This window comes from Benincasa hispida, chromosome 8 (assembly GCF_009727055.1).
Source record: "Benincasa hispida cultivar B227 chromosome 8, ASM972705v1, whole genome shotgun sequence".
Lineage (NCBI taxonomy): Eukaryota > Viridiplantae > Streptophyta > Magnoliopsida > Cucurbitales > Cucurbitaceae > Benincasa > Benincasa hispida.
The window spans coordinates 15,773,643-15,785,488 of NC_052356.1; the positions used below are offsets into that span (position 1 = coordinate 15,773,643).

Here is an 11,846-nt window from a genome sequence, read left to right on the forward strand (position 1 = left end):
TTATTAGCATGTTCAATCAATATATGTTGATCAAGCAAAGTCAGAGAATTTTGAGGTAGCCTAACTGTTTGCTTTCCAAGGTCCCCAGAGGTAAGTATTTCATAATTGAAAATTTCTTGATTGCAGGTCTAGGACATAACTCGTCCCATGCTTGAAGGAGTATTATGTGGAATAGACAGTTTTTTGAGAAAGGTTTTCAATGGCAAGTGGGAAATGAAAAATTAATTCAACTTTTGAGGGATCCATGAATTCCTAGGGAGGAAAGCAGAATCCCGATCCTTGTAGCTTATAGGGCCGAAATGTGGCATGTCTTGTTGAGAGGGAGATGGAATGAAGAGGTGATCCATGCTAGTTTCCTTAAAGGTGATGCTGAGACTATTCTTCAAATTCCTCTGCCTTGACGTAGGGATAGGGAGGAGGATGAGATCATATGGGATCTTGAAAAAAGGGGGAGGTTTTTATAGTTATAAATACGTATTTTCTTGGTTTGCATATTTCTAAGTTAATAGTTCCAAATTCTTTTAGTGAGAAGTCTTCCAACCATATATCAAAATCTTTTTGAAAGGCCATGGCCCATCCAAAGGCCAAGATATGTTGCTAAAAAATTACCCACGGTCTTACCCACTAAAGGAAACCTTAATATATTTAAAAAAAAAAAAAAGGAGTTTTTTTTTTTTTTTTTTTTTTTTTTTTTTTTTTTTGTAGAAAGCATGCGGAATCATCTACCCATCTATTCTAGAAATGTCAAGTTACAAGGGAGCTTTGGCCTATATTCATCAATTCTACCAATTTTGATATCCTTTGTGATGACAGAAAGACATTGAGTAATCAAGACCAATGGTTTTAGTTTCTTGAGAGATGCTCAGTACTGTAGGTTGGCAAACATCATCATCTCTTGGCAAATCTGGGTGGTGAGGAATAAGTTTATATTTTAGATAATTTTGGCAGATTTTAACTCCATCAATATCTGTAGTGAGAAACATATGCATGAATTTGAAGATGTCGTTGTTGGAAAGGGTGTAACAAGGGTCTTGTTTTCTACCCCCAGTAGACTCGATGTCTGGTTTCCTCCTCTAAGGAACACTTGGAAGATGAACGTTGATGCGACCTGGAACCTTTCCACCCCTTATGGGGTATGAGATGGGTAATTAGGGGTTATCTAAGGCATGTTCGTCTTACTGGTGGTATGTGATACATCTTTAAGGACATTACTGAGGTTTCCTTCTTTATTGAAGAAGCTAAAGACATGGTGCAGACTCGGGGGAATATTTCGTTTTCCCATATTCATCGATCTCACAATACATTAGCTCATAACCTAGCATCCAAGGCCACAATTTTATTCTCTTTTGTTGTAAGATGTAATTGTTTTGTTTTTTTTTTTTTTTTTTTAATTTCTTTTATAAGAAAAACCCCCAAATAGTGGAATTTTAAAAATTAACTAAAATTTTTTCTCACGATACGATTAAGAATAAGGTCATAAATATAAGCCGAGTTATAAGGCAGTCCCGTCCCATTCATTAAATATCAATGATTTTCCATTACCACAAACTTATCTTCATTTAATTTTTCAGCCATTTTCTTATCCAAATTATTTGAAAAGTCAACGAGAAATTGGCGCTATTATGCTGCCACACGGATACTAAAAATCTCGGGGGAAGAACGAAGAAACACTATTACGGTACTACCCCTGACCATTCTTCCCGTAGACGGGAAGCCTACTGAAACGGCACCGTTTAGAGGTGGAGGTTTCTGTGAAGGGTGGATTCCAGCGGCCACGTGCTTGTCTTCCTCAGTCTTCGTCTTCCTCAGCTGCCTCTCTCCGCCACGCCGCTCGGTGGCCTCCTCTGCAGTACTCTGCATTTTCTCTTCAAGATTTGTGTTCTCTCAAAAGGGTCGGATTGAACCCTAGAGAGTTTCTTCCTTTTGTAGATTGCTGAGTTGATCAAACCAAGTGGTAATTTTCTGAATTCTCTGTTGTTTTACTCGATTTTGTTTTGGGGATTATATTATACGATGATGGACTCGGATAATCAGGGCTTTGAAGAAGCCCAATTGTATTCCTCTCGTGATGAGATGGAAAATTTGGTTCTCAAGGAGCCGTTAAGCTCCAAATCTTTCTCTAGTTATCGCAGTGCTATGTCCTCGCTCTCTGATTCCCACCATCCTCTGGCTCCCCCGACTATTCTTACACCGGCTGACTCAGATCCCCTTCTTTCGCCGCCGCTCGATCGAGATCTCCGAAAACCTAACGCGTCTGATCATTTTTTCTCTGAACCGCTTCACTTTGGTCCGTTCGATGGGAATCATGTCAGTGATGTTAATGGTGTTGAAAGCCCCAGCAAGAGTTCGGAAAGTTCTGGGGGTTTGTCCAGATCTTCCTCTTCCAACTCCGATTATATAAAAATTACAGTCTCGAATCCCCAGAAGGAGCAAGACGTTTCGAACTCGATAGTGCCCGGTGGGAATTCGTACGTTACTTATCTGATCACTACGAGGACGAACATAGCGGACTTTGGAGGATCAGAATTCAGCGTTCGAAGGAGGTTTAAGGATGTGGTGACGCTATCAGAACGTTTGGCGGAGTCTTATAGAGGGTTCTTTATACCCCCACGGCCGGATAAGAGTGTGGTGGAGGGCCAAGTGATGCAGAAACAAGAATTTGTTGAGCAGAGAAGGTTGGCACTGGAGAAATACTTGAGGAAACTAGCGGGACATCCAGTGATTAGAAAGAGCGATGAGTTTAAGGTGTTTTTGCAGGTTCAAGGGAGATTGCCACTGCCAACGACAACAGATGTTGCATCTAGGATGCTTGATGGGGCGGTTAATCTCCCTAAGCAATTGCTCAATGAGAGCGCAATGGCGCCTCAGGAGGTGGTTCAGCCAGCAAAAGGTGGAAGGGATTTGTTAAGATTGTTTAAGGAATTGAAACAATCTGTGACGAATGACTGGGGCAGTTCAAAGCCTCCAGTTGTTGAGGAGGATAAGGAATTCTTGGAAAAGAAAGAAAAGCTGCGTGATTTCGAGCAGCAGCTCAGTGCTACATCTCAGCAGGTGAGATACTTGTTTATCAGTTAGTCAAACTGTGTATTTGAGAATGTGTATGTTTTTTTATTGTCTTGGTGGCACTGATTATCTCAGGCTGAATCATTGGTCAAAGCTCAGCAAGATATGGCAGAAACATATGGAGAGTTAGGTTTGACATTGATTAAGTTGACAAAATTTGAAAATGAGGAGGCTGTATTCAACGGTCAAAGAGTTTGTGCCGCCGACACAAAAAATATAGCTACTGCTGCTGTGAAAGCAAGCAGATTATATCGAGAGCTCAATGCTCAAACTGTGAAACATTTGGTAATTTTTCTTTATCTTCCTCGAGATTATGAACTGAAACATTTCTATTTGTTCAAGTTATTTTGATAATGGCTCTTTTAAGTATTAAACTGGACAGTTAGTATTGCCCAAGAAACTCGTATACACCATACACTATTCAATTTATCATTTATGTATGTAGACTATGAACCTTATAGTTCATTCATGTACTGATAGATTAATAGCAGCTAACTGAAGACTTGTGCATTTGATTATAATCCTGTAATTATTTCATAGATATTTAATTTATATATTTTCAGGATGTACTTCACGATTATCTTGGGTTAATGCTAGCAGTTCATGGTGCATTCTCAGAACGCTCAAGTGCTTTACTGACTGAGCAAACTCTATTGTCTGACTTGTCCTCATTGAATACAAGGGCTGAAAAGCTTGAAGCCGCATCATCTAAAGTATTTGGCGGTGACAAATCAAGGATTCAGAAGTTAGAGCAGTTAAAAGAAACCATAAGAACTACAGAGGATGCTAAAAATGTTGCAATGCGAGAATACGAGCGCATAAAGGTGTCTTCTCATCACATCTTGCAATGTCTTTCTTTTTATATGATTTTTAACTGTAGTACATGAGATGGGATGTATGCGATGGCATAATTCTCACCTTGATTTTGAAGCTCCGTTGCTCTTATTATCCAGAGTGGAGTTGTTGCTTGTAGGATCCAGACTTTTGTAATAATTTTTCTTTGTAAATGTCTAAGTAAGGACATTTATGTGGAAGATGCTCCCATTATTATTAAGCCTCTCCTTGGGTATATATAGAGCTTATATTATGAACTCAGAAAGTGACACCTGATGCTTATTTTTCACTGGCATCATATGGTAGAGGTGTTACTATAATATGTTCATGTTTAGCTTTTTACCGGCATCTTATTTTTTACATTGTTGGTGAGAGGACTTGGGGTTGCCTTCATCAAAGAGCAAGTGGTTGGAGAATGTCAGTCACTAAAAATAGGCAGCTTCATCAAAGAGCAAGTAGTTGGAGAATTTCAGTCACTAAAAATTTTTACTTCTTTTATTTATTTTTCATTGTAATCATGGACACAACTTAGTTGGAGGAACTAATTTGGCGATACTACTTTGTTATCAAGATTAGGGTAAGCCCTAGTCATTTATGCCTAAGCGTAAATGATTCATTCTTGGAGCCTGTAAGATATGGATAGAGTATCTGTTACAGTCATATTAGAGCATATGATTCAGTGCTTTAAGAGTGATGTAAAAAGAGATGAAATTGGCTTTCTTATCTATGAGGAACCGTAAACTAGGGCTTTGATTAAACCATCAAGAGTTGGCTCAATAGTCAAAGGTGCAAGGTGTAAACCCAGATGTCTTTTGAGGTTGGGGTAAAACCATGGCTAGCTGCCTAGTATATATTCATACGTACATGTAAGCTGACTCATGTACATCTGCTTTCAATTAAAGGAGGAAAAAAGATTCCCACATTTTGGAGATGATTCATAATGAGGAACAATTTGTACTTCGTGCTCATCTGATCTGAGGTACTTAGCCGTGGGATCTTCTTTTCCTTCTTTCCTGAATGGCGTAAGGTTTTTCTCAAGGTGTCAGCTCTAGAAGAATCTTCTTGATGTTTTATTCTGATGTCTTATTTCATATATGAATAATTATCATCATTTTGTGTTATTTTTGGAGTAAAGGAGTGAGACCCAATATTTAAAAAAGGTCATTGAGGCTTATGCCTTGAGGGCTCACCTTGAGATAAGACTCAGATTTTTAGCCTTGAGACTCACCCCACTGAACCATAAGAAGCTTAAGCGTACTGGAGTTTAAAGTCTATGTCTCGTGTACTGATTAGAAAACTAATATTAGTTTGTCTCATTCTTAAAAAAATATAAGAAATTGAGTTGTGAGTCCTGTGACAATTTGAACTATTACCACTTTTACTATTGTGACAAACAAAAGTTTATAGTATAAGTCCATCCATCTTTTTCTTTCATTCTTTCTTCTCTCTTTCTTTCTTGCTTGATAAGAGTGCAAGTCAATCTTATTAATGATTATTAGTGATTATAGTAGTGATGTTAAAAACATACCCGTTTAGAGGTTTTTTTGAGTGGCGATTGACGAGTTTTTTCTTCTTCTTTGTTTTTGTTTTTGTTTTTTGTTTTTGAATTTTTATAAAAAAATTGTATGTATATATACTTTTAGTAGTATTTAGCAGTACTTAGAGAGGAAAAGTTTCAAGGTCTTCTTTGTTTGCGAAATGTTCTAGAGGTTGTATTTCCTAAAGCTCGACTCAGTTGTCATCATTTTTTGTGAATAACACAATGCAAATTCTTGTGTATACCTGCATTTCTTACTTTGGCTTCTCAGTCCTTTTTTACGGTGACCTGATGATGCTGTATGTAATCCAGGAAAACAATAGGAGTGAACTGGAAAGATTTGACAGAGAAAGACAAGCAGACTTCTTGAGTATGTTGAAAGGGTTTGTAACAAATCAGGTGCGTACTTACCATCTTTTCTATTGGGCAGTCATCAGGTTTTAATTCATAATTCATGCTTTGCATGATTGTATGAAGTGTTTTTTCACGTCTCTTTGTCAAGTATGGAGATTTACTCATCCCGAAACAGACAATGTCGTGAAATATTTTGAAAGTCCATATTCTTCTATCATTTTAACTTGTGTTGAAACATGGTTCTGTAAGTTCAGATATTGTTGGTAATTGGTTTTAAAGATTCCTGGAGGCGTCTTTAGTTTCCAAGGGGCCAGGAATCGAGTAGTGGAAGGCGGGGCCCAGATGTTGACTGCAATCAAAGTATTCGGATTGTAAGAATAAGGAAAAGATTAGTGGTGGAATCTGTGACTTTTGTCGAAATTGATATGAATGATTGTGTGAACAGAATCATACGTTCTATGATGAGTTCTCTCTGATTTTTGTGAAGATTGCTATGAATGATTATGTGAACCAAATAGTACAAAAACTGCATGATTTCTTGATCATCCTTGATGTTAAATATGGGAACTTTTGCTGAATAGGTTGGATATGCAGAGAAAATTTCTGATGTATGGGCAAAGGTAGCAGAGGAGACTAGTAGCTATTCAAAGGAGAGCCATTGAACTTGTGTGGCATCAGTTCAAAGCCTCAAGAAGATTCTTTTTTCCTCGTTTTTCTTTTCTTTCTTCTCTTTTTTTTGGTCTCACTAGATTCATTTTTCGTCCATTTTGTTGATATAATTTACCATTTTTAAGGTAATAAAATATAAAGAGGAACACTTGGGAAAGGTTTTTTCAACATCTTATTGCCCAAGTTGTGTCCCTACGAAATGTTATGTTCACACACTGAGCTGTTGAAGTTCATGTGAAACTGAGGTTTGATATTGTAAATTGATCATCTTCTTTTACTTCTTGTTTTTCTCGATCACATTTTGATTGAGCATATATATACCTAAATCAGTTGAGTTTTGTCGAGGTTGGTTGGCCGTTGTTTAAGAAATATGGGTTTTTTTTTTTTTTTTTTTTTTTTTTTTTTTTTTTTCCTGTTTTGTTTTGTTTTTTTAGTGTTCTTCTCTGCAGAAGAAAACGACAAGTCGTTCTTTTGACCCTATCAAAACGAGAGCGACAAGTCGTTCTTTTGACCCTATCAAAATGGCATTTTCTTGGATTTCCCAATGAATAATGCCAAACTATGTACCCAATTGCCCCTTAAATGTGGGTATTATTAAATTTGAATAAAATATTCATTTTTTTCTCCTTTGCTTTAATTTAATATAGAACTGGTCACATATGACCCATTTCTATAATTATTTATAACTTTCACATTTTTTTTAAATTTTAATGTTTACTTTTTATTTCACTACTAAAGCAGCAAAGTGAATCTAGGCAATCATTTTTCTCTAGTATTCTTTGGGTGATTTGTCGTTAGTTATATAATGACAAAAACATAAAGTTTTTTGAAAATATAACCATTGATAGTGTACTCCATGCTAGTTTAATAATTATTACATTGTCTTTTAAAAGGTTTATTATTGTTTATAAAGTACATAATTAAAGAAAATAGAAAGTTAAATTAAATGTTTATGGCGGTGAACTTCCAATCTTCTATTTACTAAATTTTGAATTTTGTGTTTCTTAAATTTTTTGGCGTATCCAATATTTTTATAAATTGATGGATCTATTAAACATAAAATTAAATTTTATGTCTACTAGTGATCGGACATTAAATATTCGATTTTGTATTTAATAGATTTATGATTTTTTTTTTAAATTTAGAATAAATCGATATCTATTAAATATTTTTTAAAGTTAAAAAACATACAAGTTTTCTTAGTTAAATTTGTAATTTAGAATTAGTTAAAGGCTGATTTATCGTAAATTAAAGAAAAGAAGTATAAGTTCTCCATATTTAGAATTGGTATTATGATACTAATTAAAGTCAAATATAGGCTTCAATTAGTAATTAATTAATTTATTATGAATAAATATGATTCAATTCAAAGGCTAATGCATAATGATGATAAATTTGAAAAAGAACACCAAAAAGTCATTTGGGTCTCTTCCTCCTATAGGAAAGAAAAGAAAAGAAAAAGAAAGCATCCTTCTTTTTTCTTTTTCTTTTTTTTCACTCTTTGAATTGTCCTTTCATTTTCTCTCCCACACTTCTTTGATAATCTCCAAGCAATAACTCATTTTGCTCTTGAATTTCTTGTGTACTTTAACTTTGACTATCCCCTTCCACTTTACTTTGGACACACTTATTTGTAAACTTTATATTATTCCCATAAATCAAGACAAAATTTAGAGTGATACTTAGAGATTGACATGTTTCTTTAGCTATTGATGTTATGAATTCATGTTAGAATTATTATTTCAATTTCATTCATCTTTTGGTTGCTTAATGTTTCTTTCCCTTTTTTTTTTTCATCAAGAGACATCAAGATTACATTGAAAAAAAATAAAAGTTATAATGAACCTAAATTCATACAATCATCCCTAAATTATAATGTTGTTGCAATTCCACAAACAACATATGACCTATAACTCTCATGCTTTTCTTTTTCTTTTTTCCTTTTTTTTTTCCCTTCCAAAAAGGAATCGAATATGTCATACTTAACCTTAATAGTAGGGGAGCAAATTACAACAATTAATTACGCATTTGCAAAAATGTATACAAATATTATAATTAATTTAGATCCATTTTCCTCTCACATTTGCAGCATATTTCAGCTAAGTTGATATTCCTCAACAATAACAAGCAAGATTTAAATAATAAAAATAAAACTACAGAAAAATACTTAAGTACGTTTTAGAGAGAAAAAATAATCTAGTACTATCATAGTAAATACTACTCCATTCATCAATTGACATGTCATTAAATGAATTATTAATTTATTTGGTGGAGTCCACATCATTCTTAAATGCTACTTATGTGGCATGCAATGAATGGAGATGGTACTCAAATTTTTCTTACTATCATAGTACTAGAAAATTTCTCCGTTGTAGGTTCATCTATCTTTATACATCATACTAAATTGTTCAATTATAATTTGTCATGTGGCAAATATGAAGAGTTGGGTTAGAGGAGGGAGTTTGTAAAGTGAACTCCACTCCTTATTTAGTCCAAAGAATTTGTGGACTTGAGGATTAAAAAACATTGAAGTAAACGTGGTGAGAAGTAATAGAATTGTAAAAATTTAGTTGGGTAGATGTGAATGAATGGGTGGAGATAAGGTGAGTTATAAAGATTTAGAGAATTATTTTGATATTGATGGAGAAGAAGTGAATAATGTAAAGAGTTGGATTAGTAATTAAGTGATCGAGAATTATAGAAAGCGCGTTACCCATTTTTTCACTTTTGGTTTCTCTTCTTCAATCACTCTTTCTTCCTCAATTTCCTCACCTTCTTTTTCATTTTCTTTTTTTCTCTCTCGCATTTTCTCAAACAGTTTCTACCCCATTTCCAATGCTTCATCCCCTTTGATTCTTCTTCTTCCTCCATTTCAATGGTTGACAACGGCGAGGAGAAGCTGCTGGCTATGGCTCGCCACATAGCCAAGACCATGGGTCGTAACGAGTCCATGGCTGATGATATTCTCCAGATTTTTTCCAATTTTGATGCTAGGTTTTCCCTCGATAAGTTGTCTGATAAACCCGATGAGCTTGACCCAAGAGCCCCCGCCGCGTTGCAGCGCTCTCTCAAGTCTTTGGACCGCCGGATCTCTCAATACTTGGCCGCCGACCACCCCATTTGGGCTGACTCCGCTGATTCCTCTGCTTTTCTTGACGCTATCGATGAGTTGATGGCTATCATTAGAGACTGGGCGCCTATGTCTAAAGATAACTCTGTTGCCACCTACCTTGCTCGCGCCGACGATCTGATGCAGCAGGCTATGTTCCGTGTCGACCAGGAGTTCCGGTCCTTGATGGACCGTGGAGGTGAGTCTTTTGAATTGACTCGCCATTTCAGGAACGGCGAGTCAACGGGCGATTTCTGCTTCGATTCTGAGGAAGATGACGAAGGAATTCTTGGCGATGGCGATGCTCTCCAGATCCCTGTGGCGCAGCCGGTGACGGATTACAACATCGTTATTGATGCGCTCCCGTCCGGGACTATCAGCGATCTCCATGAAATAGCGAAGCGTATGGTGGCGGCTGGGTTCGAGAAAGAGTGTTCCCACGCTTACAGTAGTTGCAGGAGGGAGTTCTTGGAGGAGAGTCTTTCTAGGTTGGGGTTACAGAAGCTGAGTATCGATGAAGTTCAAAAGATGCAATGGCAAGACCTTGAAGAGGAGATTGAACGGTGGATGAAAGCGATTACCGTCTCCCTTCGAATTCTCTTCCCAAGCGAACGACGCCTCTGTGAACGCGTCTTCGTCGGCCTCTCCACCACCGCCGATCTTTCTTTCATGGAGGTGTGCCGTGGATCGACTATTCAGCTATTGAATTTTGCAGATGCGGTAGCCATTGGCTCCCGCGCCCCGGAACGACTATTCAAAATCCTCGATATGTTCGAGACCTTAAGAGACTTGATGCCGGAGTTCGATTCAGTATTTTCAGATCAGTACTGCTTGTTGCTTAGAAATGAAGCAATTACAATCTGGAAAAGGTTAGGCGGAACAATCAAAGGGATCTTCATGGAGCTTGAGAATTTGATCCGCCGTGATCCGGCTAAAACTCCGGTACCAGGGGGCGGCCTTCATCCAATCACTCGATATGTGATGAATTACCTTAGAGCAGCTTGTAAATCACGGCAGACTTTGGAGCAAGTTTTCGAAGAAGCTTCTCTTCCTTCTAAGGATTACACCAAGCTCGACGACAGAGCCGCAGCATCATCTTCCTTATCCGTTCAAATGGATTGGATCATGGAGCTTTTAGAGAGCAATTTAGAGGCGAAGTCAAAAATATACAAGGATCTTTCCTTAAGCTCTGTGTTTCTAATGAACAATGGGAGATACATTGTTCAGAAAGTGAAAGACAGTGAATTAGGATTGGTTTTAGGCGACGATTGGATTCGAAAACACTCGGTTAAAAACCGGCAATACCTTGGGAACTACCTGAAAGGCTCATGGAGCAAGGTGATCGGAGCATTGAAAGTGGACAGTGGCACTTTAGCTCCGGCCGTGATGAAGGAGAAGCTTCAATCATTCAATATGCAGTTTGAAGAAATCTGCCAAACTCAATCCACATGGGTGATATTTGAGCATCAGCTTAGAGAAGAAGCAAGAATCTCAGTTGCCAAAATCCTATTGCCAGCATATCAAAAGTTCATAGCAAGGTACCAGAGTTTGCCAGAGTTGTCGAAGCGAACAGACCGGTATTTGAAGTACACGGCGGAGGATATGGAGGCTCGAATCACTGAGCTGTTCGAAGGAGGAGGCGGCGGCTCAGGCAGTGGAAGGAGGTAAAAGGGTAAGTCACCAATGTTAAATATTTGCTTGTATATCTATACAAATGCCATGTTTCATAAATCTTTTGGCTTAGAGAACTGGGCAAAGAAATTTTTGGCTAAGTTGTAATTGGTTTGATCTGGGTATAACTGCAATTGCAACTGTTATGTGTAGGGGCCATTCTGAATTATGATTAAATTTCAAAGCTTTGAAGCTTTTTCTTGAATGATTGATAATGGTGGATTAGAAGAAATTACTGGGCTTTTGAAACTTCTATTGCTCCTAAAACTACTGTTCAGACTGATCTAAATTAGCCTCCTCCGTTCCTAGTTTTGTTGGATTTCAAGTATGGTGTAAATAACTTCCATCTCAAATGTTAAAATGTTACATTTTAACTTTAGATTATGTTTCTAAATCTTTTTTAGAATGGATTTGATTTTTGAATGGGGATTTGAACATTAACCCAGTTACAAATACTTCAGCTTGACCTATGCTATGTTTCTATGAGCATTTTGTTTCTGGTTGAAGTTCATGGACAAAATTACACTTCAGCCAAAATGAACATAGTTTTTGAGTTGATGGAGCTTGTAAATTAAAATTGCTTTAGTTTTAATGCAGTTTTTTTTTTCT

The 11,846-nt window shown here is 36.9% G+C and overlaps 2 protein-coding genes across 2 annotated transcripts; both read left to right on the top strand.

The window, feature by feature from the left end:
- Positions 1–1,660: 1,660 nt before the first annotated feature.
- On the top strand, positions 1,661–6,801 carry LOC120083340 (sorting nexin 2A). Its single transcript, XM_039039060.1, has 5 exons — positions 1,661–3,051; positions 3,139–3,348; positions 3,627–3,887; positions 5,747–5,833; positions 6,370–6,801. Exons 1-5 carry the CDS (start codon positions 2,014–2,016, stop codon positions 6,448–6,450), a joined length of 1,677 nt encoding a protein of 558 aa, XP_038894988.1. The 5' UTR covers positions 1,661–2,013; the 3' UTR covers positions 6,451–6,801.
- Positions 6,802–9,109: 2,308 nt separating this feature from the next.
- LOC120083339 (exocyst complex component EXO70B1-like) lies at positions 9,110–11,478 on the top strand. The gene has a single exon (XM_039039059.1). The coding sequence runs from the start codon at positions 9,333–9,335 to the stop codon at positions 11,232–11,234; it is 1,902 nt and encodes a 633-aa protein (XP_038894987.1). The 5' UTR covers positions 9,110–9,332; the 3' UTR covers positions 11,235–11,478.
- Positions 11,479–11,846: the final 368 nt, after the last annotated feature.